The sequence below is a fragment of the Garra rufa genome, chromosome 19, assembly GCF_049309525.1.
Source record: "Garra rufa chromosome 19, GarRuf1.0, whole genome shotgun sequence".
Taxonomy (NCBI): Eukaryota; Metazoa; Chordata; class Actinopteri; order Cypriniformes; family Cyprinidae; genus Garra; species Garra rufa.
This window is the reverse complement of record NC_133379.1, coordinates 10,650,114-10,676,720: the sequence shown is the minus strand read 5'-3', so window position 1 is coordinate 10,676,720 and position 26,607 is coordinate 10,650,114. Positions and strand designations below refer to the sequence as shown.

At 37.0% G+C, this 26,607-nt stretch overlaps 1 protein-coding gene across 1 annotated transcript in view; it reads right to left on the bottom strand.

The window, feature by feature from the left end:
• The window catches only part of gabra3 (gamma-aminobutyric acid type A receptor subunit alpha3), a 254,861-nt gene that overhangs the window by 87,120 nt on the left and 141,134 nt on the right, over positions 1 to 26,607 (bottom strand). The window contains exons 5-7 of the mRNA XM_073824286.1: positions 18,559 to 18,641; positions 12,538 to 12,681; positions 1,559 to 1,711 (exon numbers count right to left, since the gene is read on the bottom strand). Coding sequence (XP_073680387.1) covers positions 1,559 to 1,711; positions 12,538 to 12,681; positions 18,559 to 18,641 — 380 coding nt within the window. The remainder of the gene's footprint in view (positions 1 to 1,558; positions 1,712 to 12,537; positions 12,682 to 18,558; positions 18,642 to 26,607) is intronic.

Sequence of the window (26,607 nt, the reverse complement as noted above, 5' to 3'; positions counted from 1 at the left end):
GTTCTACTGTGTCTAGAATATACTCTTTTCCACCTGGATTTACACTGACCAAAATTAAAAATGCAACACTTTTGTTTTTGCCCCCATTTTTCATGAGCTGAACTCTGAATGGCCTTTTATTGTGGCCATCCTAAGGCACACCTGTGCAATTATCATGCTGTCTAATCAGCATCTTGATATGCCACACCTGTGAGTTGGATGGATTGCCTCGGCAAAGGAGAAGTGCTCACTAACACAGATCTAGACAGATTTGTGAACAATATTTGAGAGAAATAGGCTTTTTGTGTAGTCTTCAGGTCATGAAAAATGGGGACAAAAACAAAAGTGTTGCGTTTATAATTCTGGTCAGTGTATTTCTGGCTACTGCATATAGATCCAACTTTACCTTGTTTCTGACACAGCTATGTTACAATATGTTGGGTTTACGCTGCATGATTTTAGCCGATTTATATTTGCTGACAGTTTTGTGGAAATTGTCCCCAAATTGGTACATGAGAACATTTGTCTCTTGAGTGATCTTACATTATTTTCCATATGAGTTCTCACGTGCATTTGATTGTGAAATGCAGTTGAAATTCAGAAATAACGAGAAGAAGAATAAAGTGTACTAAATGGCAAAACTGATTGCACTACAAACCAGTGGGTTCATAATTAGGATAATACATCAAACTAATTTGGTAAAACACACCAGTTTGCAATATCAAGCAGCAAAGCAAGCTGTTATGTACAGCTAAAAATAGGCGAATGAAGCAAAAATGTACAAATGGCCGCACCCACTCTTACAGGAAAAATACGACTGAAAAGTTTTTTAATGTTTCATCCCCTGAAAACCATGCAGTGAACCCCAAGATGTCTTTGAATCCTATTCAAAAACATCAAAAAATAATGTGATTTAATCTGTCACTCTATGAGGGACGGTTTGTGAGAAGTGTCAGAAATTCATTTATTCTGTAGCTGATTGCAGAAACTTTCTCATCAGTAACATCCTCTACAGTAATGCTGGTAGAATGAGCCCCGCTTTGCACCTGATGCTCCGGCCCTTGATAAAAAGCAAGCCACAGATGAAGTCAGACACCATGCCAAAGCTGATGTGAGCTCAATAAACTATAATCTCTTAACTTCAGCTGGCTTAAAGATCCCGTGCGAATAGGCTGCTGAAGGAGATACAGATGCAATGCTCTTGAGTTGATCTTTTTCTTTCCTGTCCTGTCAGCATTACTTTTTCTGACTTGATGTGACTCCAGGTTTAGGTCCATCTAATCTGTAATTGTACCATTTTAAAACAGAATCTAGAACTTCTCAGGAAGTGTATCCAATAAACTTTCATACAAAATACAAACTTTTCAAATAATCCCTGGTGTTCTTGTTTACCGAATGCTTCCTGTTGTTTCATAATGGTGGATAAAAACAAAAGCATCTCTATAAATATAAAGCACAGCGTGTTTTGATCTCTTTTGGTCTCATAATGTAAACAGCAGCTCTATGCTGGACGTATTATTTGCTGGATTACTCGCAGAGCACATCTGTGCATTAGTAAACAAACGGAAGGAAAGCTCACCGAAGACGGTACGTGCTGGAACGGACTCCCGGTTCAGCCAGAAGGAGACCTGAGACAGAATGACGGTCATTATGCAGGGGAGATACGTCTGGATCACGAAATAGCCAATTTTCCTTTTCAAATGGAAATACGTTGTCATCACCACATATTCTCCTATATGAGAAATGAGAAAAGAGAGAGACCATAAGAGAGATGAATTATTGATGAGACAACACATATTCAGAATTGTATTTATGGATGATCATGCAGCCAGAGCAACTGAGATATAGGAGGTGGGGGTCTTGTGTTGGAGAGGAGGTTTAACTGATTGCTTCTTGTATATCACAGCGCCAATGACGGAGTTGGATTCAAGTGTTTTCCCAGCATAGTTGGGGTGGATTGGATGTTCTAACCTTAACAGCGGGAAGGAAGTAACAGACAATTGCTCAATCGGAAAGCCCTACCATTTAGTTCTCTCTGAAGGTCTGATAGAGCATGAGGGGCTGCAATTATGTCATTACAGTCGGAGGTCGGATGGCCAATTTGCACTGCTAAAGTCACATTATGTTGGTTCAAAATGTTGAACATTTCCACAAAAATCAAAACAAAGGAAATCTTATTACTTTGTGGCTGGTCTATCATAGATCAGAAGAAGTAGGAGATGCATGCAAAAGTCTACATTTTCTCTCAGTTTCTTCAGTATAGATTCAATCATGGTACAATGAGAACCTTTTTACTGTTTTGGCAGCAAATTCTGTTCTAGCACAACACCTTATGGCCATGTCAATAATGTAAAGTAAAAAAAGGCTGATTTGAAACGTGTATCTTTGCATTGTTTGCTTCAAAATAACTGATTGTTAAATGTACTAAACTGAAGAAGACTACACGTGTCTTCTGGTTATTATACTAATGCTTTCATTACATATTACAATTATCTTATTTTTCCCCCACATAATCATTGTCTTAAATCTCAATGGTCCAAATGGAATGAAAGACTGTGATCAGTTTTGTTTTTTCAAAAAGTTTTGAAATTGTGTTTGTGAAAAGCACCAAAAGCAAAGCAAAACAAACAAACATATTCAAAGTCGGTGCGTTCAGCTACAATATAGAACCGATGCTAGCCAGTTTTACTGACATCAAACCTGGTGTAAACCAAATCTGGCAATGTGCAAAGGTGAATAGTGGACACAATGTTGTAAAGTGCCTTCCGAAAGTATTCATACCCCTTTACTTTTTTCACATCAATCTACACTCTATACACCATAATGAGAAGGCAAAAAAAAACAAAACAGGTTTTAACATTTTTGCTAATTCATAAAAACAAAACTTAAATGATTCCATTGCATAAGTATTTATACCCTTGTCTGTAACAGCTGAAATTTAGCTCATGCTAACTTTGAGAGAAGTTAACCTGTGGCAAATTCAACTGAATGGGTATGATTTGGTAAGGCACACAATCTTAATAAAATATCTAACAGCTGGAAATGCATATCAGCGCAAAAACCAAGCCCTGAGGTAAAAAAATAAAATGCATTGCAAGTTCAGAAGCATGTAGTATCCGTTACCCTTAATGGAAGAAGCCTGAAACAATCAGGGCTCTTCCTAGATCTGGACTTCTGGCCAAACTGAGCAACTGATGGAGAAGGTCTTTGGTTAGTGGTGACCAAGAAGCTGGTAGTGCCTCTAGTTGAGCTCCATGATCATATGTGGAGATGGAAGAATCTTACAGAAGGACAAACATCACTGCAACACTTCACTGATCTGGGCTGCATTCTCCAATAACGTTGTCTCTTAGCGCGCTATGAAGACTCAAAAGGTACACCTTAACTACAGGTATACCTTTCCTACGTGTGTTCTCCGAACTATACCTTAGGATGTTGCTTAAAGTAAACCTTCTTAAGTGCGACCTTAGTAGGTGCTGTCCATGGTGGAGGTGCTGAATAGGTTGATATCGATGCCTCGAGGATCGATTGTGGGCTCTTTCCTTCACAGCGGTATAGGTAAAGTATTGAGAAAACAATGTTCTTTATAAAGAAGCGTTTTAGAAATAATATAAACTGCATTTATCGGGGCTCACTGAAATATGTACATGCAGAAATAAATATGTGTATGTATTTATAATTTAGCAAGTGTGCTCCAGACCAACATTACGAACATATGACTTACAGAAGGTATACTTAACTCAGAAGGTTTCGGAAAACACATATTAACGATAAGGTACTTCTTAAGGTATAACTTAAGAACGATGTAGCGTTAAGGTGGTTTCGGAGAATGCAGCCCTGGGCTTTATGGCAGTGTGGCAAGACTCAATCCTTTCCTCAGTAAAGACACATGAAAACACATTTGGAATTTACAAAAAAGCACCTAAAGGACCCTCAGACTGTGAGAAACAAGATTCTCTGGTCTCAGTTCCTCAATTCCAAACATCGTGTTTGAAGGAAATCAGCTCTCCTCATCACCTGCAGAATACCATCCTAAAAGTTAAGTGTTCTGGTAGCAGTCAAGCTGTGGGGCTGTTTTTCAGTGGCAAAGACTTAAGGATTTGCCAGAGTACAAAGAAAGCTCAAAACACCAAAATATTGAGATCACCTTCGCCAGTCAGAGCATTCAGAACCTCAGACTGGGCAGAAGCTTCACCCTCCAACAGGACAATGACCCTAAGCACACAGCAAGAGTGGCTTATAGACAACTCTGTGAATGTCCTTGAGTGGCCCAGCCACAGCCACATCCTCGACCTGAACCCAATTAAATATTTCTGGAGAAACCTGAAAATGTGCGTCTGCCCCCATCCAACCTAACGGAGCTTGAGAGGTGAAGAGATGAAGAGAATGGCAGATATCTGACAAATGTTAATGTGCAAAGCTTGTTGCATCATACCAAAAAGACTGTAAAAGTGCTTCAGCTGAGCTGCAAGTACTGAGTTAAGAGTATGAATACTTATGCAATGTACTTATTTCAGTTTTTTAATACATTTACAAATTTTTCCTTTTACGTTGTCAATAAGGTGAATGGAGTGTAGATTGATGTCGAATAAACAAATTAAAGCAGTTTAACATAAGGCAACAACATAAGAAAAAGTGAAAAAAAATAAATAAATAAGGGGAATGAATAATTTCACAAGGCATTGTATGACTTCAGAAGATTTATATTATAGCACATACAGTCATATTGACTGTTTTTAATCATTATCAGTCCTCATTCTAAAAAAGAAAACCCCTGGCATTCTGATGACAGAATTTTCATTTTTGGCAGTGCAAAATATTCCTTTAACAAGACCTGAGGTTGAAATTCTAATCTCTGTGGGAAAAGCAATTTTCAACTGAGTTAGCATTCTCTCCCTGCACTGGGAGGCAGAGCAGAGGACAATTAAAATGACAAAATGAAAAATAAACACATGCTTCTGGTGCTTTAAAAACAAACACTGGAGCATTTGTCTTTTCCATTTCAGCTGAGGGGGGACAGTTAAATAGGTGTAGAAGCAAGTTGCTTTCCCCAGCACTGACATACAAACAGCTTTTTAATAGTGATACACTAACATGTGTTTGTGTCAAAGAGTTCTTGATATTTACACATATAAGTGTCACAGTTCTGTTCATTTGGACTTTCAGTTTGCACTTTGTACCCATTGTTATGGTTATTGAGTTGACTTTATCACTCTGTTCGGGTATCATTAGTGTCCTCGTTTGCTTATGTATTTAAGTTGTTCTCTTTCTGTCCCTGATTGTCTGGTCTACTACTGTGTATGTCGATTGTGTGGATGTGTTGCTGTTCTCTCGCTCATTGTGGATTTCTGCCTTTTGGATTTATTAAAGATTACCGTCTACCTTCATCTTTGTAAGCTTGTGTGTTATACAGCAGCCACCCGTAACAATAAGAGGTTACTCTACAAAAAACCATACTGCAAGCTTCAGAACTCACAACTAACTCCCCTGTTTAAAATATTAATTATTCTGTTCTACTCTTCTGAAAGGCCCAGATTTGAATTAGGAAAATCGTAATTTCTAGGGATACACCGAATGTTTGGCAACCGGAATTATTCAGAATAAGCAAAAAGGCAAAATAAATTATAGCGAACAATAATGGACACGATCAAATAGAGGCGCACACTAATGCAGCAAACATGTCGGCAGTGCGGAAGCATTTAAATCTGCCCAAGAAAGATGCAAAAATTATTCAAGTTTAGTATCACATGTCTTCCAGGAGAAGAAAAAGGGGTGGTTGTTGCTGGTTACTGTATGATGACTGAAATCGTGAAATGGCCTTAAAGCATTAGTAAATAAACTACAGAACGTTATGTTGTCTAATACATACACAATTTTTATTCATTCTGACAGCGCTGCATGAGCTCCTTAGCCAGGGTTCAAAGTCCAAAGCACAAGGAATATCTGCGTGATGAGAATCATTCATAAATCTGGTGCTAAATCATAAGTCAGTAAAAAGTAGTACTGAGGTCTTCTTGTGGGTTTCAGCCAAAATAAAAGTCAACATTCATAAATGTAAGTATTGTAATTTTACTGTTGTTTTGTAAAATAAAATAAAAATGTAACACAAAAATAATGATAATCATTACAACAGCTGTATTAATACATGCATTATAACATTCTCCTTTGCTCAGCAAGGCTGCATTTATTTGCACATTAAAAAGCACATGCCTGATTCAAGAAGGGGGTCTTAAAAATAACCAAAGAATATTATTTTACTTACTTATTAATTTTAAGTTAAATTGTGCTTTGTTGGTAGGCTATAATGCCTACTAGAATGTTAAAAATGTTCAGTGTTAAATATTTTTAATGTTTGAAAAGCAAGACAAAAGTGTAAAAAGCAAATATTGGTTATTTAATGTATACAATGGTGAAAAAAGTTGCCAAAATACATACGAAACACGAAAAACCGTGTTCGGTAATTGGCCTTCAGCCTTCGACCCAGTGTGTAATTTTGTTTGGCTTCGGCCAAGAATTTTCATTCCGTTGCATCCCTAGTAATTTCACTTTTTTTCTTTGACATGCCCTTGACACTCACGACTGTCTCAAGTAAAACCGTCAGTGGATGTAAAGGAACTAAACCTCCAAAAACTTTCTGTAGCATTCCTAAAGATTCAAGCATTAGAAATTTATGGCTGAAGTATTTTTAATGACATGCCTCTGAGCGTGGTGTTTGTAGGACTTTGATTTTTCGAAGGTCTTGGACTTGTCTCGATATTGACCACATTTATACTCAGTCTTGTCTTGGTCTCAGACTAAGAGGAATTTATTTCAAGACTAGTAAAGATAGCACTAACCTGCCGGTGCACTTTATTTGTTAATGTCATAAAGGTTATTGCATGCACAAATTTCAGCTTCAAATCCAATCAATAACGATTCTAATTTGATTTCTTTTGTTATGGTTGTGCCTGTTCAGAGATTAACAGGTGGCTGTGTCACGAAAATTAATACAAATAGCTAAATTACATACAAATTCAAGATATTACTGCAAGACAGTACTCGTAAATTATAACATTTTATATAATTAAGCAATATCAAAAGCAAGAGAGCTGTTTTCACAAATATAAGCACAATTGCAAGCATGACATTGATTTTATACAAACGTTCAAAAGAAGTTAATATTAAGTATTAACTTGCTGGTTAGAATCTTATGGCCAAACTTGTTGTACTGGAAACTATGAAGTAGTAGAAACTAAGGGCAGCGTTATGGGTGTCAGCAATAAAAAAAAGGGCTACTGCTACAACCAGAATTGTACAGAAAACAGCTGGAAATTGTTTATTTGAAGAAAGAAGAAAAAAGAAGATGAAAAAAAAAAAAAAAAATACCACGACTGCTAAATTATCTTTTGTGCTTTGTTGAGTAAATAAATCATCATCATGTGTTTCAAGTTGTGCTGCTAATATATGGGTTTTTAAATACAGGATAACATTTGGTCATCATTAAGCGTATCCAGACCTCGGACTGCTATGACATTTACACCAAGCTTTATTTACACTGATGTTTTAATAGCACACAGAGGTAGCAACCTTTTTAGGTTGTCAATCAATGACTGTCAATTAATTTTAATAAAACGGACGTATATTAAGCAAATATATTCTAATAATTGTTATGCCTAATCCAGGACTATTTCATTAAAGTTATATAAGGTCTCTAAATTGCATTCCCAGGAAAGGTCAGAACCATCATAAATTAAACAGTTTTGGAAGCTCATGTGTTGTGTAGCTACAGAATTAAATAAGTAGAGCTGTTTAATAAAAAATGTAATCAAATAAATCCATTGCATATACAGTATAAAAACCATTACACCTATGAAATGTACCCATAAAACATGGAAACCCAACATGTGTGTGTTTGTCAGATTTTGAAGTTCTTGAGAACCCTGTGTTCTGTTCCACTCTGCTGCACTCCATCCAGCTGTTTTTGAATGCAAGAATGCATTCTGTGTGAATGGCAAAACATGCTTGCAATTAGGTGGTATTTCAAGCTTGAATTGTTCAGAAGAAATGAAATCCTTATTAAGGAATTTTCATTTACAGATGAGGAAGCATGATTAAATGCATTATTTCTTTACGCTTTTATATACATATAATTAAACACTAAATTAATTTGTTAAAATGACAGCTCAAATATATTCAGAACAAGAACTGTTACTTGATTTCTAAGCATTCTTTACACAACTAAGATGGCATAGAAGCTGCATCTGATGCAAGAAGGTCTTTACAACAATCTCAGGTGCAATCACAAAAAAACAACAGTAATGTTAATATAAAATGAATATATACAACACGATGCCTGCTGACTGTTATTACAAATTTAAGGCATATTTTCTGCTTAACTTTAATGCTGCATTAGTAATTCTGTATTTACTGAAGAAAGCAGTAGTCTTGGAATACATGTTTTGTCTTTTTATGATTCATTATTTCATACTTTCATAATCCATGTTCATTTTTATTTAAATATTATTTTATTTTTGTTTTATTCATAGATTTAGTCTTTCGATAAGAATGTACTTTACTTTTATATTCATTAATTTGAGTCATTAGTTATCTGACTAAAAATCTGACTTATGTAGGAATTTGACTACGCGAAGCGCAAATAACAAACGAGTCACCATAACTCCACGAAAGATCAAAGATTCCTTTATCCTGACCATTTGCCATCAGGAACCGCGAGCAACTGAAAAGCGCCACTCTGTCTACCCAAAACTCCATCTGCTGATCACGCTAATTGCGACATCGCCCCAGGAAACAAAGCAGCAATAAAAGATAATCCCATCAGGAAGATCATGTGTGATTTTCTGCTAAGAGACTCAATTGGTATATTGTCACCTCGGATTGAATCCATGACCAAAATTCGCTGATCTGCACAAAACACCAGAAAAAGGCCAATCTACAGAGATCACCCTCTCTGAGCTTCCCCAAAAGAACCAATTGTCTGCCCACTTGTGACTTGAGTTAACATAAATCGAGTTAGGAAAAATGATTGATCACAGGATAGCCTTCCTGCTGCGAAACCCCCCCGAAATTCCTTCCACACTGCGCAAAGCTGAACTCACACCACGTGCGTTACAAATGCGCTATCAAACATGATGCAAAGGCGAAAAGAAACAAAGAACGCTATTTTTAATCAATCGAACTTTATTTTGCAAAGGGAGATCCACCTCCCCGTATATTCCATGCTTGCTGTGTAATTGTGTTTCTTTTCTCTATGCCTGACGTGTCTTAGTAACCTAAGTGCCAAACGTATATTCTATATGTAACATGTACCATGTTTAATGTCGGATGAATGGTTGCGACGAATGCAGTTCGTCTGAATGAATGAGAAATTGATATTGTGTATATTTCATGCATTGCAATAGTCTATGAAAGATAATGCCAAATTACAGAGAAATCCAGATTCTAATAAATTCACGTGCTAAAAGGAATTGCATGATGAAGGGGGGTGGGACCCCGCCGCCCAGTGGCAACACTATTGGACTGCAATCCTCGGGGTCGCGCCCTAACAGACCCCTTTAAAACCTAATGGCTTGCACCAAAATGTGGCCTTTTTACCTTTCGCCTCGCTCAACGCCTTGCGTCTCTTGTGGTTTGAGTGCTTCTCATCTGCATTTGCCCGCTGGACCAAGCACGCGATTGTGTGTGATTGTGACAAAAGTTCTATCTGTGTTTAGATCAAGCTACCTCAGCTTTAAAATTTCCTAACGTAATATTTTGGTTTATTTGTGATCTTGGCCAGGAGCATAATATAAACCTAGAATTGTAATTGTAATTGAAATCTATTAATTTTGAATCAATTTAATCACGTTTTGAATCTTTCGATTCGATTCATTATTTGAACCATTATAAATTTGAGCTAAAATCACTACACTTATATTTTCCACTTTTACTTTTTTTATAAGTTGTATGGCACATCATATTTTTCAAGTCTCAGTAAAAATGGTGTAGAGACACCTCTGCATGTTGCTGTTTTTTGTTGTTGTTGTTGTTGTTGTTGTTCTTTGTCTATCCTCCTTTCATGAGATTGGACCAATGTTGGTTAACCCCTGCTTGTGAATGATGAGGCCCAAGAGGTAATAGATGCAGGAAAGCATGACCACAAAAAAAAAACAAACAAACAAAAAAAACATAAGTAATAATTTCATGTATTTCATTACATTATACATTATACTATGTTTTCAGCTGTTAAAAGCATAAAATGTTTTTTTTTTTTGTTTTTGTTTTCCAGTCTGCTGATTTTGACAAATGCAGTAAAACAACAAACATTTTTTTTTTTCTTTTTTCTTTTTTCAAGGTCACACAACACACTAACTCCTGATTTATACTTTTGCTGGGAGGGACATTTGGAGTCTGAACTTAAAACACACATTTAGAAGTCTTAAAATTGACTTCTAGGAATATACACATTACCTTTGGATTAAAGCATAATCATTTATGACTGATTTCTCTTAGACTGGCTTTAGAAGCAGTGTACCACAAATAATGTGGACTTGGGGTCAATTTCATTTCTCATTTTGACATGAGCACATTGTCTTATTGAGCACACACACTTTTCTCTTGCACTCATACTTGTTTAAGTCCTTCCTTTCACAGAGGCTGTATGACCCCAATAACTGTGGCAGAAAGCAATCGATAAGCTACCTGCTTGCAAAGGAGGTTAAGATAAATTACTTTACAAACAGACAAAAATGGAATTTGTAAGCATATGTTGAAGCTGGAAGAAAGGAGAAAAGCATGTGGGAAGCAGGCAAAATTAATTAATTCAGGCTGTCAGTTGCAAAAAAAGAGATTTCATAAAGGGAAGGCTATGTACAGGGGAGTATTACAGACTCATGCATATAAATAAACTGTGTTGAAGAGCAAGAAAGGTTTTCATTATCCAGCATGAATCTGTGACTATGCCTCAAATACTGATAGTAAAAGGGAGGCTGATGTTTTTCATATCCTTCAAGGATATCTTTTAAATGGCTTACTGCAGCATTCAAAGTAATTACAGGAGATTTGGTGATGTATAAAATAGAAAATAAGTTGAATATTAACAATTACAATGACATGCACCGTGATATATATGCTGTGACTCCATATCATAACTGCATCATTACTTTTATATTTTAGAGGAGTCAATGTGCAGATTTTATAGCAGTATAGATTTGCTGTCCTTTGAAAATAACTCAACATACAGCCATTATTGTCTAAATACCTGGCAACAAAAGTGAGTACACCTTAAGTGATAACAGCAGTATGTTGTTTAACCATGCAAAGCTAAATGTCCTATTCATCATGTTTATGTGTTTGTCTGTTTGACAGGACCATACAAACTTGTGTATCTTGTATTAAAGCAGTTAAAATTAGGTGCTTTTAAGTACAGTTCTCTCATATTGACCACTGGATGTTCAACATGGCATCTCATGGCAAAGAACTCTCTGAGGATTTGAGAATTAGAATTGTTGCTCTCCACAAAGATGGCCAAGGCTATTAGAGGTTCAGTAACACCCTGAAACTGAGTTACACTACAGTGGTCAGGGTCATACAGAGGTTTTCTAAGATGGGTTCCATTTGGAACAGGCCTTTCAAGGGTCGATCAATGAAGTTGAGCACTCGTTTTGTGCATCAGGAGCAGAACTTGGCTTCAAAAAATCAGATGCATGAGTGCTGCCAGCATTGCTTTAAAGGCTGCAGAAATAGAGGGTCAGTTTGTCAGTGCTCAGACCATACTCTGCGCACTGCACCGAGAAAATTGTGTCTTGCCTACAGTCAAGCATGGTGGTGGTAGCATCATGGACGCACCACCAAGATGACAACTGCCTAGCTGAGGAAGCTGAAGGTGAAGGTGGTGGAGTGGCCAAGTATGTCTCCAGACCTGAACCCTATTAAGCACCTGTTGGGCATCCTCAAGCATAAGGTGGAGAAGCACCATGTGTCTAACGCCCAGAAGTCGAGTAAGGAGTGGAAGAGGATCCCAGCAACAACCTGTGCAGCTCTGGTCAATTCCATGCCTGGGATGATTAAAGCAGTGCCAGATAACAATGGTGCTAACACAAAATATTGACACTTTGGACAAGTTCGCTTAGGGTGTTCTTACTTTTGTTGCCAGCTATTTTGACAATAATGTCTGTATGTTGATTCATTTTCAGAGGACAATAAATCTATACTGCTATACAAGCTGCACACTGACTACTCTAAAATATATCCAAGTTTCATTTCTATAGTATTCTCCCTTGAGCAGATATACTAAAATGGTTGCTGAAATGTGAGGGGTGTACTCACTTTTGTGACATACTGTATATAGGCATTTCCACATTTGGAAATTATAGTAAATTATGCATTAAAACTATACATAACAGAAATGCAATGTGAAATGTAATGTAATGTAATGATTAAATGTAATGATTAAAAATTTTAAAACAATATTATATTTTCAATACCATTTGACTAGATTATAACCAGCTTTATGAGCACTTTTGAGCTGCTTAAATGCATTGTATAATCAACCTGTTTGGCAGAAAAGAGAAAAGTACTTGCCTGTACTGGAGCTGATGGTCTCTTTGCCAATGACATGGCCCAACAGGTCATACTGGTTGAGTCTAGAACCATCAGGAGCCACAGAAACAGATTTCTCATCATCCGCTGTCCAGATGTAGACAACCTCGTTGTTGGTGTAGGCATCTTAGAGAGACAAACCACAGCAGTATTGGTTTATTCTGACCAAACTTTAAAAAACAATTACAATGCTGTTCATTTTTACCATTTACTGGAAGTTTTTTTCCCCATATTATGTTGAACTGTGGGTGACATTGACCTATAACTACCACAAAGGAAACTGCAAGACTTACAGACTGACTGAATAGTTCAGCTAGCAGTAAATATTAGTTTAGCCCTTTGCAACCTTGTAGATAGACTGTTGATTTAATTTCATGTTAGCAATTAATTTTGACTAAATAGTTTTGGTTAACACCTTAGAGCAACAGTACATGAATAACCATGGAATAAATTAGAAATTACTTTAATATGAACTAATGATGAGTTAAGGCTATAATCAAGAACTAACCCTGACTATGACATGATTCACATGGATTCATGTGTAAATAATGACCACCTTGGCTACATGTTAGTGCATGTTTGTTGGTTAATGCATTAATTAGCACTCTGGGGTGGGTTTTCACACATGAATTTAGACTGTAAGCCTATCCCTCACAGCCTTGTTTTAATCTGCATGAAATTCTATATGGTATTTAACCTGATTAAGGTCTATAATAGCGATGAGAAGATTGGATCATTTTACAGACTCTCTTGTTCGATCTTTTTCATTAAGTTCATCTGAATGGCATTAAATGTTACATTCTCAAATGCCAAATTCTCAGAACACGTCCACCTACAGAATCGTGATCGTATTGCAAATTAAAAAAAAAAAAAATTATAATGCAGCCAAAGGTAATTACCTTGAGAGTCTTTCATTCATTTGTCATGTGACAGGCGAAATGAAAAAATCACTAGTTAATTTTTAAGGCCTTTTTTATGCAAACAAGGCTATAGTTATTTGTTTATTAACTGTGTTCACCTTCCTAAGAGCTGTTAGCATCCATATACTGTAAGCATATATCTCTCATTAACACATTTTCGTTTAGAGGACATGTCCAAAGTAAATTGGCCTAAAAAGTATTTAGGGGTTTAACCGTGTAGCGCTGAAACCCTATTGTAATTGTTAGAATGGTCTCGGATCAGCGATCTCCACATAAAAACTGATCGTGCAGACCAAACCTAAAGTGTTGGGGATGGTAGTACTCACACATCAGACAACGTGACCCAGGCTTGCCCCAATCGGCCTGACGGGGGCGCTACAGCAATCAAAAGTATAAAACTTATAAACCGTCAGAGCAAGCTCAATGTCTAATGTCGTTGGAATCCTTGGCTCACACCAGACAAAATTCACTCCTCAGATTTGATTGGAAGCTAACTTTTTGGGTATTTAGCATTTTTCAAAAAACTACTATTTTTGCGAACTAGTCCAAGGTTTTTTGTTCGTTCGAAACCAAACCAGTGCAGAAAGATTCTCTGGGGAGTGAATATAAATAATCACCAAACAAAGGTAAAAAATAAAAAAAGAATAATCATCAAAAAAAAAAGAAAAAAAAAAAAGAATAATCATCACTATTGCAAATGGATGCCAACAAGTTTGAAAAGTGAGAAGGGAAAAAATATAAGAGGGGGAAAAAAAAAACATAAACATGGCTATTTATTTATTTAACTGCACAGCCATTTGTCCAATCAACATGAAAATCTGTGTGCACAGTCTTGGTCAGAAATGCCACAAGTGTCTACAAGGATATTTGTGTATCTCAAAAAACATGGCTGCCATTGGCCGACAAAATTTGATCACCTGTTAGACAAGGTTAACGGAGGCCAAACGGAATGAAATGGTGGGCCTGTTCGATTCATGGCCCCCAAAGTCTGAGAGAAATTAGAAAGAAATCAGCCACTGGGACACTATAATTCGATTTTCAAGGGACTAAACGATTGTGCATTGCATTTTTTTTTTTTTTTGCATTGCATTGCATTGCATGTCATACAATCAAACTCCTCATTCCAGACAACTTTGCCTCTAGAACCACAGCTGTCAATCAAAACAGAAAAAAAAAAAAAAAAAAAAAAAAAAAACTTTTTACACACTAGTCCTAGGTTTTTCGCTCAATCTTAAAAAAAAAAAAAAAACACTTCAGTACAACTCTCTGGACTTTCTCGGCCAATACTTGTCAAAAAACATGTTGACCCTTTGGGAAGCTATAACGGGGTCGTTTAGAAAAGGGGCCTGTCCAAATTGACCCAAAATCCTATAAAGCATGTACGAAAATTCAAAACATCACAAAACCTGGTGAACATATGCGACAGGTGATACCAAACAAGCATGCATCATTTTAAGGAGATCGGACCACAGCTGGTGCTACAACAGTCAAAAACAGTACAAAGCATAATATTTATGGTGAATTACCTGTATTTCCAAAAAAATAAAAAATAAAATGGCTTGCTATATATTGTCTTTTTTCATATGTGCTTAAATGCCTTAAAGGGCCTGAACACCGGTAATCGCTGCTTGCAGCTTTATTTGTATTTAATTTTGGCTAGCACTTCATACTTTGATCATTAAATATGTGGTGTGTGTGTAGTGTAGTGTATAAATAAGTTATTTTACAGCCTATTTCACAATAGGTTTGCCTTCTGAGACAATCCTATTTCCATGAATGATACATTTGCAGGGTTGGGGAAAAAGCAACTGAAAATTCATAGTTTAGAACAAAACAGAGCTCAACATACGGGGGCAGTAAAGTGAATAAATGCATCTCAATGAGGGCAATTGAAATGCAACTTTAATAAAAGCTGACTAACCATGGGTCAGCTGCTCCCTCCAATTAGCAGCTTCCTTGAATCTAGTGTATATAATGGGTAAATGTAACACAAGACTTATTGTGTTTGAACACACTAGGATGAACTTTGCAAAAGAGCATGAAAAACAATTATCTTGGGCTCCGTACACAGAAACAAACAACTCACATACGCAGACAGACACATGTGCGCCCACACGAGCGGGAGAAAAGCTGGCAGGCTTAACACTAGAAACATAATTCACACAGCAGGCAGAGGTTTGCTAATTAAATTTTGATGGCCACAGAGAAACGTTATTGTTTTATTCTGTTGGAAGGTCATTAATCAAATGCTAAACACATCAAGTTTAATGCCACTTCATCCATTATGAATAGTAATTGATAATGAAGTGCATTATTCCATGTTTAAATATATATATTTAAATTGTATGCCTGCTATCGGTTCATATTTACATGGAGTCTGGCCTGCAAGAAACGGCTATGGGCTGAAAAGGTCAGTGGTGTCACAGACTTTCAGCACATTACAAGGAAAGTCTTAAATTTAGTGCCTGGGCTAAAACGTAATTAATAAGATGATGGGGGAGAGAAAGAGAAAAGAACATGAGAGGATAAATTAGAAGCAATTCAAATGGGATTGGAGAAGGAAATCTGTCACTGAATATGACTTTCCAACACTGTTTTTATGGGAATGACCTTGCTATAATTTGATTAACAGTCCAATAATAGTTTCTAAGTCTCCATAGAGAGTTTCCTGTGTTAAATATTACTGCACACACACACCTCAAGTGGGTGTTTATTGTAAAATGAGCATCTAAAATGAGTATCTGGCTAACGAGGGAAAGAGAAGGTTGTATGTGTTTTTAAATCTCTACTCGCTTGGCCATTAAGCATTAGCCTCAATTATAAATCATCATGGCTGGCAGTCGTATAAAAGCCGGGCGCTCCTTCTGCTGGTGTGAAATGAACCTTTAACCTGTTTACCAGACCAAATAATGGAAAAGAAATAAGTAGAAGAAAAATAGAATACGGTTGAGAATCAAGATGATTTTTTATGCCGTTTGTGTTAATGGTCCTTGAACGTCTGCATTCTTTTGCCAATGCAGGCAGAACACCAAATTACAAGCAAAATAAATCACGTAAGACTAAAAGACAGAAAATAGACAAGTTTTTCAGTCGTGATGTCCTTTATGTTTGCACACAAAACGGAATATGCATTGTGTCTGATTCATCAACAAATTGCTTTTGTGAGCATACACTTTATATAAAAGTCTTTTTATGGGTTTAAATCAGAATATGTGACCCTGGACCACAAAAAAAAAAAAAAAAAAAAAACAGTCATAAGGGTCTTAAAAAAAAAAAAAAAGAAAGAAAGAAAAAAACTTTATGTTTCACAAAATGTTATTTGTGAAGGACGGTTCTTCAGATTATAAAAAAAGTAAGAAAGATGACTGAATGGTTCTTTGTGGAACCAAAACAAGTTCTTCTATGGCATCGCTGTGAAGAACCTTTTAAAGCACCTTTATTTTTAAGAGTGTATTTGAAAATTTGGAATCTATGGGTGCAAACAAATCAAAATGTTAAGAAAACTGCTTTTAAAGTTGTCCAAATGAAGTTCTTAACAGAGTATATTACTAATCAAAAATTAAGTTTTGATATATTTACGGTAGTAAATATACAAATTATCTTTATGGAACATGATTTTTATATAATATCCTAACCATTTTTGGCATAAAAGAAAATTTGATCATTTTGACCCATATAATGTATTTTTGGCTATTGCTACAAATATACCTGTGCTACTTACTGTAAGACTGGTTTTGTAGTCCAAGGTCACATCTGAGAGTGGCAAAAGAGACACTGATTGCCACGACTGACCAATTAGAATAAAGTATTTCAGAGCAATGCATAATAATATGCTTATAGGACACTTTTGGCACTGCAATACTTAAGTCGGTGTATATTTTGACAGTTACTAGATTAATTAGCACCATAAATCAGAGTCTATCTAAAAAAAAAGAAGCTGTTCATCATATCACGTTTATTACAGCTGAAGATGTGCTCAGCTTGCTTTAAAGAGAATAAACAAGCTGTTACTAATATTAATGATAGCATTTCTCTAGCAATGCAAAAGCAGGATCAAAATAAACCCAAATGAGCACTTTTATACTATTTCTCAGATCTTTAAACAGAAAACGTGCCTTAAAACATGACAAATATTATAGAGACAAATGAACAGACAGCTTTGTAATTGCAATATAAGGCGGGAGCAAAAGAGAAAAAAAAAAAAAAAAAACATAAAAGCAAATGAGCGGGTTGATTGGGGAATTGAGGGAACAGTGCTTATAATCGACTGTCATTAACAAAGCCACTAATTATGCAGCCCACTGTACGATGTCTTGTTAAAGAGCTAGTTCTTTGCTGTCTTTCTGCTGCATGAATCACAGATCCAATGAGGGGTCACTATTGCGCACCTGTCAAAAAGAAGTATTGTGGGAGAAAAGGTACCACTGAAAATGTATGAGCAGAAGACTTGTGTTTTATTGCCCAGTGGGATGTTTTATTCATAAAGGTGTGACTGCTGCGTCATGGTGACCTTTGGTGTCATTGGCTAGGCTATTAATCTGAAGCTCTGCACAGGAGGAGAATTATGAAACATGTTTGTTTGTTTGTTTTTAGGACTGGTGACTCCACATAGGAAAAACAAGGTCTATTATTTTTTGGTCTACCTTTGGGGTTTTATGTTGTGTTCTAACAACATGCTGTCTTGGATAGATGTTGTTTATTGTAAGGAGAAAACGTAGATGGGTAATAAGCATCAGGTGTGACATTATGTGCCATTCTGAGTTCTGGAGAAAGACGCTGCATTATTGGGTTCTCTGAGCTGTGTCTTGAAGATAAGCTATTCCGATTTTTTTTTTCAGATCTGGACTGTCTTTAAGACAAACAAGACACTGTCTGTAGTCACAGGCAGTTATGCTCAACCCGCACCCACGTAATCCAGTTCAGAATGTTACACAGATTTCAATGTCAGGCCAAGCAAACTGCGTAGGGTACATGTGCACAAAGCGACATGCATGCCAATATACTTTTAAAATACTCCAGAGAATCCGAGCAGCTGTCAGTTACACAATCTAGAAAAATTAAATGACAACAGAGAATTACTTACAGCTTCCAAACTTCAGCGGGCAGGCATGGGCATCCATAGGAAAATCCTCCAGATGCATGGGACACTCAGCATGGATGGTTAATCTGTGTAGAGAGGAATAGATAAGAGAGAGAGCTTTCAAATCAGCATGAAACAGCAGTTAACCCATTTTAGTTTTTGTAATGCAATGTATTTTAAAGGCATGAAAAGTGGGTGTTTCATACTAGATTGGAGCCCAAACTGACAGTGAGTATGCATTCATGCCAAACCAAGCCTAATTTATTTATTACACATTGTTTCTAATGCCGAGTTCAGACTGCATGATTTTAGCCCCGATTTTGACTCGCCGACAGGTTTTGAGAAATCGCCGACAAATGCCCGAAATCACAGGCAAATCGGTGCTCGTTCACGTGAGTGACAATCACACAGTGTGAACTATCAAAGATGCGATCTGAGAGAATCGCCGACACCCGTGAGATATTTGGCATGCTAAATATCTGGACCTGTCGGCGATTCAAAATCATGCCGTGTGAAGGTGATCTGACTGAAAATCACATCGGCGATTACCTACAGCCAATGAGACAGCAACATCCAGGCCAGCGGGAAGTTGGGGGAGGAGTTACGAAGGTATAGACCACAATATCAACAAGAATAGCTTCGGCTTCTTTTCTTTTCGCTGCAAATGAGTGCACATGCAATTTGTATGACAAGCTTCTTGCGGCTTACCATTTTTTTATAATAATACCAGTTTCACGTGAGAACTTGCATGCCTGACCACGCGTTGTTTCCATGTCACTTCTCACGTGTGTTTGGTTGTGAGACGTAGTTTGCGGACCGGGACAAAGTTGTCGGCAATTCTTCCTATTGTAAAGTCATGCAGTGTGAAACCCCCTGTCGCCGATCCATCGTGCAGTGTGAACACAGCAGCGACGGAATGCTACCCCAGATAGTCATGCAGTGTGAAAACATCTGTGACGCGATTGCTTTGAAAATCGTGCAATCTGAACTCGGCATAAGCAGCTTTACAAAAAATAAATAAATAAATAAATAAAATACATTAATGTTTGTAATATCTTCATGTCTTACAGTCACATTTAGCAGCTTAGTATATAGTTTTCAAAGATACAAACCATCAGGCGGTTGAGATATGCTGTATAATAGTCTGTATCGACCTACACAAGTATACTCTATAGTATTTATGCAAATAAGGTTGGACATACTTATATAATTTAGTTCATTTGCATATGTGCAAAAGGCTTCATTCTTGTACTCAAACTCATCTTAAATTTAATTAAAGTATTGTACACAAAAATACATTTCTGTCATTAAGTACTCCCCTCGTGTCGCTCCAAAGACCTTCGTTCATCTTCGGAACACAAATGAAGATATTTTAGATAAAACCAGAAAGCTTTCTGACTCTGCACAGACAGTAACACAACTACCAATGTTCAAGTCTCAGAAAGGTAGTAAGGACATGTGACATTAGTGGTTTGACCGTAATGTCATGAAGCTATGAGAATACTGATGTCCGCAAAGAAAACAAAATGAATGACTTGATTCAACAATTGTCCATGTCTGTCACGAGACTACCTTACTACCTTTCTGGGCCTTGAATGTGTCAGTTGCGTTGCTGTCTACCCTCTTAAAAATAAAGGTGCTTTAAAAGGTTCTTCACAGTGATGCCATAGAAGCACCAAGTCAAAGGTTTGAGAAAATTAAGTCAAAGGTTCTTTAAAGAACCATCTCTTTCTTAACTTTTTATAACCTGAAGAACCTTCTTTCGCCACAAAGAACCTTTTGTGAAACAGAAAGATAAAAGACTCTTCAGATGTTAAAGGTTCTTTATGGAACCATTTAAAAAAAAAAAAAAAAAAAGTTATTCTATGGCATCTCGAAGCACCTTTACTTTTAAGAGTGTATGAAAATTAGAAAGCTCTCAAATTTCATAAAAAATATCTTTGTGTTTTGAAGATGAACGAAGGTCTTACGGGTTTGGAACAACTTGAGGGTGAGTAAATAATGACACTATTTTCATTTTTGGGTGAACTCTTGTCGATATCTATGCAGGCTCTCCATAAACTGGGACTCAAACATAGGTTGCCTGAGGAGCTACTGCACCATATGTCTACAATCAGCTCACAAGGTTATGACTCTGCTGTTCACATATTTCAACACCACCACATCTTTTTTAAAGGGTTAATTAATCCAAAAATGAAAAACTGTCATCATTTACTCGCCCTCCACTAGTTTCAAACCTGTGTGAGTTTATTTCTTTAATAAGAAATAAACACAAAAAGATGATATTTTAAAAAAAGTTGGTCGGACGTCACATTTTTTTCCATGCTATGGAAGTTAATGGCTACTGTCAACTGATATATTATCTCTTTTCTGTGCTTAAACAGCCTTAGGATAAGTAAATGATAGATTTGTGTGAATTATCCCTTTAAATGTATAGTTATTTCTAGGGATGCACGATATTTATCGGACAGATAAATTATCGACCGATATGGGTAAAAATTACGTCATTTTTATTGCTCCGATAAATAAATGAAATCCGATCCGATAAAGTACTCTTGCTGGTAAATCAATCAATCAGTCTGGTTTATCTGAGATTCATCTGCTTTCCGAGTGCAAGTGACTGCAGCTGTAAACTGCAGTGACTCTCGGACTTTGTCGCGTTTAATACATCATCATCTGTGTCGTCATCATCGTCTTCGCAGGTCTGGAAGTTTTTCACGGAGGCAGAGGAGGACAATGCTATTGCTATTTGCAACACATGTTTAGCAAGGATTCTGAGAGGAGGTAAAAAGCCGTCAAGTTTTAACACAACAAATCTTATATCTCACTTCAGAGGTCGTCATCACTGTGAATCTGTTTTAGGGGCCGTTCACATGTCGCGCCTAAAAACGCGTGGAAAACGCTAGGCGCGCCGCTTTCGCTTTCTCTTTCTTTCCAAACCACTCTATAGCCTGCTCTGCAGTGGCGTCTGCCGTTGCTAAGCAACCATGACCTGCACTCTTCTTAAGGATGCAGAAGTTTCAGCAAAGGATAAATGGATTTTCAGCATTAAAAATCGCTTGCAGTAGCTCTGTTATTAAATTTATTTAAAAATGTTTATTCCTGTACAGCTATGATAAGCTGTTTCTCCACCTTGGCAGTGCTTTCAATGTTATTAAGGGAAAGGGTGAAGCTGATAGGTTAGTTCATGTCACATGACCTGCTTTAGGCTTGCGGCATTCTGAAAAGTTAAGATGTTTTTATCTCGATTCTGATGTTTTATTCCCTGCCTTGTACGATTTAGTTGCTGCACACATTCATAATACACGTAAGCTTTACCGGACATTTGGACATCTGGCGTTACTCCATGATGCACTTTTCATTTTTTCCAGGTTGACAAATGTTAAAGCATTTTATTTATTTAGAATTGTGGTGCCTTACACAAAAATAAAAACATTTTTGAAGAGTCAGGACTGATGTTTGCTATGATTGTTAGACCCAGATATATAATATAGATTTCATTAGTTTATCTTAGATTTTGTATTCTCCTGGGTGCACAAAATTATCATATAAACATATGAACGTACTGGTTATCGGTATCGGCATCGGCCACAAGAAGGACTTAATTATCGGCTATCGGTATCGGTAAAAAAATTTCATATTGTGCATCCCTAGTTATTTCCTATTACTGTAGTCTTTATCACATTCATGTTTAATAATGGCATCAACTATAACTATTGGCAATATTTTAGAATAGTTGCATTATCTACAACAGTAGTTTAACAAGCCAAACTGTTGTTCAGCTAATGGCTATGTAGCTCCTGTAGCTAAATGATGTCTTTAAAACTTTTTGCACTTTCATTAAAGATTGCAAAGAACCTTTTTTTTTTCCTTGAAGTAATGTGAATTGATAAATTATTCTCAATAGGTCCACAAATATGTATTAAGAAAGTAAATAGGTTTCACTAGACTTTACGCTGACTTTAAAACAGAAGGTTAGGCAATGATAAAGAACTGCTTCATGCAACACTCAATTATCAATTTAATTTAATCCACTGAAGAATCTTGGGTCGTAATTCACACTTAAGACCGAAGACAGGGAAGAAAAATCGAATGGAGCACGAATGTTAATCTCGCACCAAGATGAATGAATAAGGGATAACTGCTTTAAAAGAGATCCTTAAACTGTGACAAAGCATTCAAAAATAAAGAGTTGAGCAAGCTAGCAGGAAATGTCCTGTGTGTGTACTGTACACAGCATGAGCCGTGGCTTGAAATTAGCTGAGTCACAAGCTGACAGCTTGTATGGCGTCGGGTAAATTGACCTATAAATAGATCCCTGAAGCTTTTAATTAGTGAGTATTCAAGGCCTGATCCATTGAGGTGAGTCAAAGTCATCTCTCAGACAGTTTAATGGCTGTGAGGTGCTTCTTGTTCACGTCTGTGGAGAACCACGGGTGGTACTGCTATTCATTCTGTCCCCCTCTCTGCGAAGTGATGTAGCATCGTGTGAATTCACTTCGTTCCTCCTTGACTCTCTTCAAGGCCGTGGCTGTGAAACCGGAGGCAGAATTTGTGCCCGTCATGTCGGACAATCTACGGCTCTCAAAAGGATGTGACATATTTTTCCAGAAGAGGACAGTAAGAAGAGCATGTGTCTGTGCATTTCTGTATGTAATCTTCTAAGTGCCAGAGGGGATGAGTGTGTAAAACCGTAAAGGTCACTAAATTAGAAGTGTTGCAAGTTTTAAGCATGGCAGCCCGCGAGTGTGAACGCGTGCAAGGAAATCTCATTGTTTGTTTCCATTTTACTTCCTCAGACCTCTACTGTTTGTATACCGTATCATCAGGAAGCTAGCGTTACAGCTTTAATTCAGTGTGCACATGTGTGCCTATGGTCACGTAGCTCAGCTGGCTTGTCAGTGCGCATGCACACCGCTGCGGCTGCTTTACTGGCCATTTGTCAGTTTCACGGTCAGTGAACGTCACGGCCCTCTTGGGTAGGCAGGTCCCCCTGGGCTTTTCCCCCAGCTTTGCGCGATGTCTCAGGCTCTCCAAGATTCTGTGCCTCTCATCTCCTCAGTAACATATTGACCCAAAGATCTTCAGCACGTTACCTGTTCCCGAGGCAGTTCTGCCACAGCCAACGGCAGGGATTTGCTTTCAAAAGTCTCTACCCTGGGCATACAGACATATAAGCTGAGCTCATAATACTTCTTGGTTCAACGGAAACATTATAATGTACTGTAACTATCTAAAAAGAGGTTTTGTGACAAAAAAAAAAAAAAAAACCTTTATAACAGCAATCTTTGCTAACCATTAAATGTGTCTGATGCCAAATTCTTAACCCATTTGTGCTTTAATGCAACTGTAGTTGCAGCTTGGACTTTTGACCAAGTATGCAAGAAACTATAGTTTTGCTGTATTTCACCCATGAAAATAGTTCCAAACAAAGCCAGAGCAGAACCGTTACGCAACTCAGAAAAACACACAGAGCAGTGTTTCATTAAATGACTGAATCTGCATTTATGCGTTAAGGAATCAAGTGAATCAGTGATTCAATTCATAAAGACAGGCTCTTGCTTCATCAGCAATTTTGAACAAATCAGTTGGATAAATGATCCACTGAAAATGACAATGGCTTGCTGCTGGTGATCTACTGGTGGATTTAGTTTCATATTCATGCAATATTTCCATGTTTAACATTTTAAACCATTAATCCCATAACATTATGCAATTGTCATTGCACTGTAAATGCATTCATACCACCTCCAAGCTGCATTAAGCAGTCTGTGTAAATATACCTTAAGGTCACTTCTAATGCAGGTTGTTTGCCACCTGTGGAGTGTAAATATGACTTTATTTGATTTGATTTCATTTGACTTGTAACAGCCTGATTGTTTCTTATTAATCTAATTTGATTACATTTTTTTAACTAATTTAGACAATTAAATTGAACCAATTTAAGCCCACCGACAACTATAGCAGCCGCAGTTCATAGTTGTCATTTTCCATTTGTAAGTATTTTTCTAGATGTTATTAAAAAAGATGAAGAAAAAAAGGCATTGACTTCCTTCCTGTCACATGAGGCTGTCAACTTCCTACCCCTACTTCCAGGAAGCATTGCGAAGGCAAACCCTTCCAAAGAAAGTTAATTTTTATGTCACTAATAAGTATTTAAGTCTCTAGAATAATCCAAATAATACAAATCATACAAGAGATCTGTCATGACTCTGGACTGTGTTCCCTCAGGTGGCTGAGGGAACACAGTCCAGAGTCATGACAAAAACAACACATTTTGTGTCTCAAATGTACAAAATAAAATCAATAGTATAAAATCAATATCACATTTGCAATATCTAATACCTGTCATTTCACTCAATAAGACATTGATTCATCAACTGGGGGTCATGTTTACTTTGTGTAGTTTTTGAAGCATCATCTTTGAATGTTCGGTACATTTCCATTACATGCAGAGATTTTTTTTTTTTTTTTTTAAACTCTTCATTTGTCTTCATCTGAAGAATATAAAGAATAGAAGGTCCCTTTAAGATAGAGGTTTTTGACCTGTGCCATTGCATTTTGTTGTCTCCCATTAAGCAAACCTTTGTTTGTCTGACAAAAACATTTTAATGCAATTTATTTCACTATGCAACTATAAGAATCTCGCACTTTTATTTAATACAAATTTTCACTGAATATCTGTATCTTCAGTTAAGTATAATTTCTTTTTACACCCCTGACTTTGACAGATTATTCAAAATGCGTTCAGTCATTCCTTCCTTTATATACCCCTCAGTAAAGAATTTTAATAGGGATTAGAAGTGAAGTAAAGAGAGGAAAAAGTTTTGAGGGTAGAGAAAAGTTCTCAGTCTTGGGTGCATTTACACTGGGTTTGCAATGTTTTTAATGTGATGGGGCCTCTGACATTCTGGGCCTAGATATGGCTCGGATCGAGGTATGTTATGGCTTGGATAAATGTATTGTGTTGCAGTTCCTAAGAAAGGTCACCCCCCAATAGACCAGTAAATCAGCCAAACCAAATGTTTTACTGGCATTAGGCACCTGCTGCTTTACAAGGTTTCCCACAGAGTTCCTTTTATCTCCTATCAAATTTGTGTCTCTCCGTTTAATCTTAAAACCATAAGAATTGAATCTCATTTGTTTAACTCTGAGTCAAAGAGGATGCTGGTTGTAAAAGTCGCACAACACAGCTGTCTCTCCTCTAGCCACATTCCTGTGAGCTGATCTGGGCAAGGTGAGAGGTCCCTAAAGCCTGTAAGGACGAGTGAAACCATCTGTCCATCCTACACCTCTAGCTAACTGCACCCCAGGGCTGGAGAAGTGAGCTGTCTGAAAAAGGCCGAAAGCTGGTGAACTGTGTAAAAGTCCAGGCGGGCTCTGTCAGGATTTATAAGATGTGTAATGGTATTTTGCTGGAAGTTTTTAGTAGAAATGTAGTAATTATTTTACTTCATTATTTTATTATCCTTCTCTAATTCCTGTTACTATTTTCTGTTTTGAATCAAATGAAAGCACTAAATTCTAGATAAACCCTGTGTTCAGTACAGACACGTCTATCCCTTACAGTCTCATTTTTATTCAAATTGAATTAAATATGGCTTCTACCTTAAGGTCCATACCAAATGTCAAGCCTTGCTCACCGGGGGTAAGATATTCTTTTACAGGTAATTTTCAGTATGAAAAGTGGAACCAAAAAATGGAGAGTGATGGAGCTTTTTCCTCATTTAAAGAGATGATCTAAAGGCTTGCTTATTCTTTGTGCTTTGGTGCTGCTTGGGTTCATGATAAATGAGCAGACAAAACTGTTTTACATTTGCAAGATCTATCAAATCTGAAATCCACTCACATAATATAGTTTGACGCAGTGAGCTGTACAGGAACAGACAAAAAAAGAAAAAGAAAAAAAAAATGGCTGGTGATATTTCAGCTAAGCTAAGCTCCCAAAAGACGCAGCAGACCATGCGCTGAGTACCACAGTTTGCAGCACTGACAGATTTGCCCAGTCATGGCATTAACACTTTTTCTGTCTTGTTCTTCATAAACTTTTCT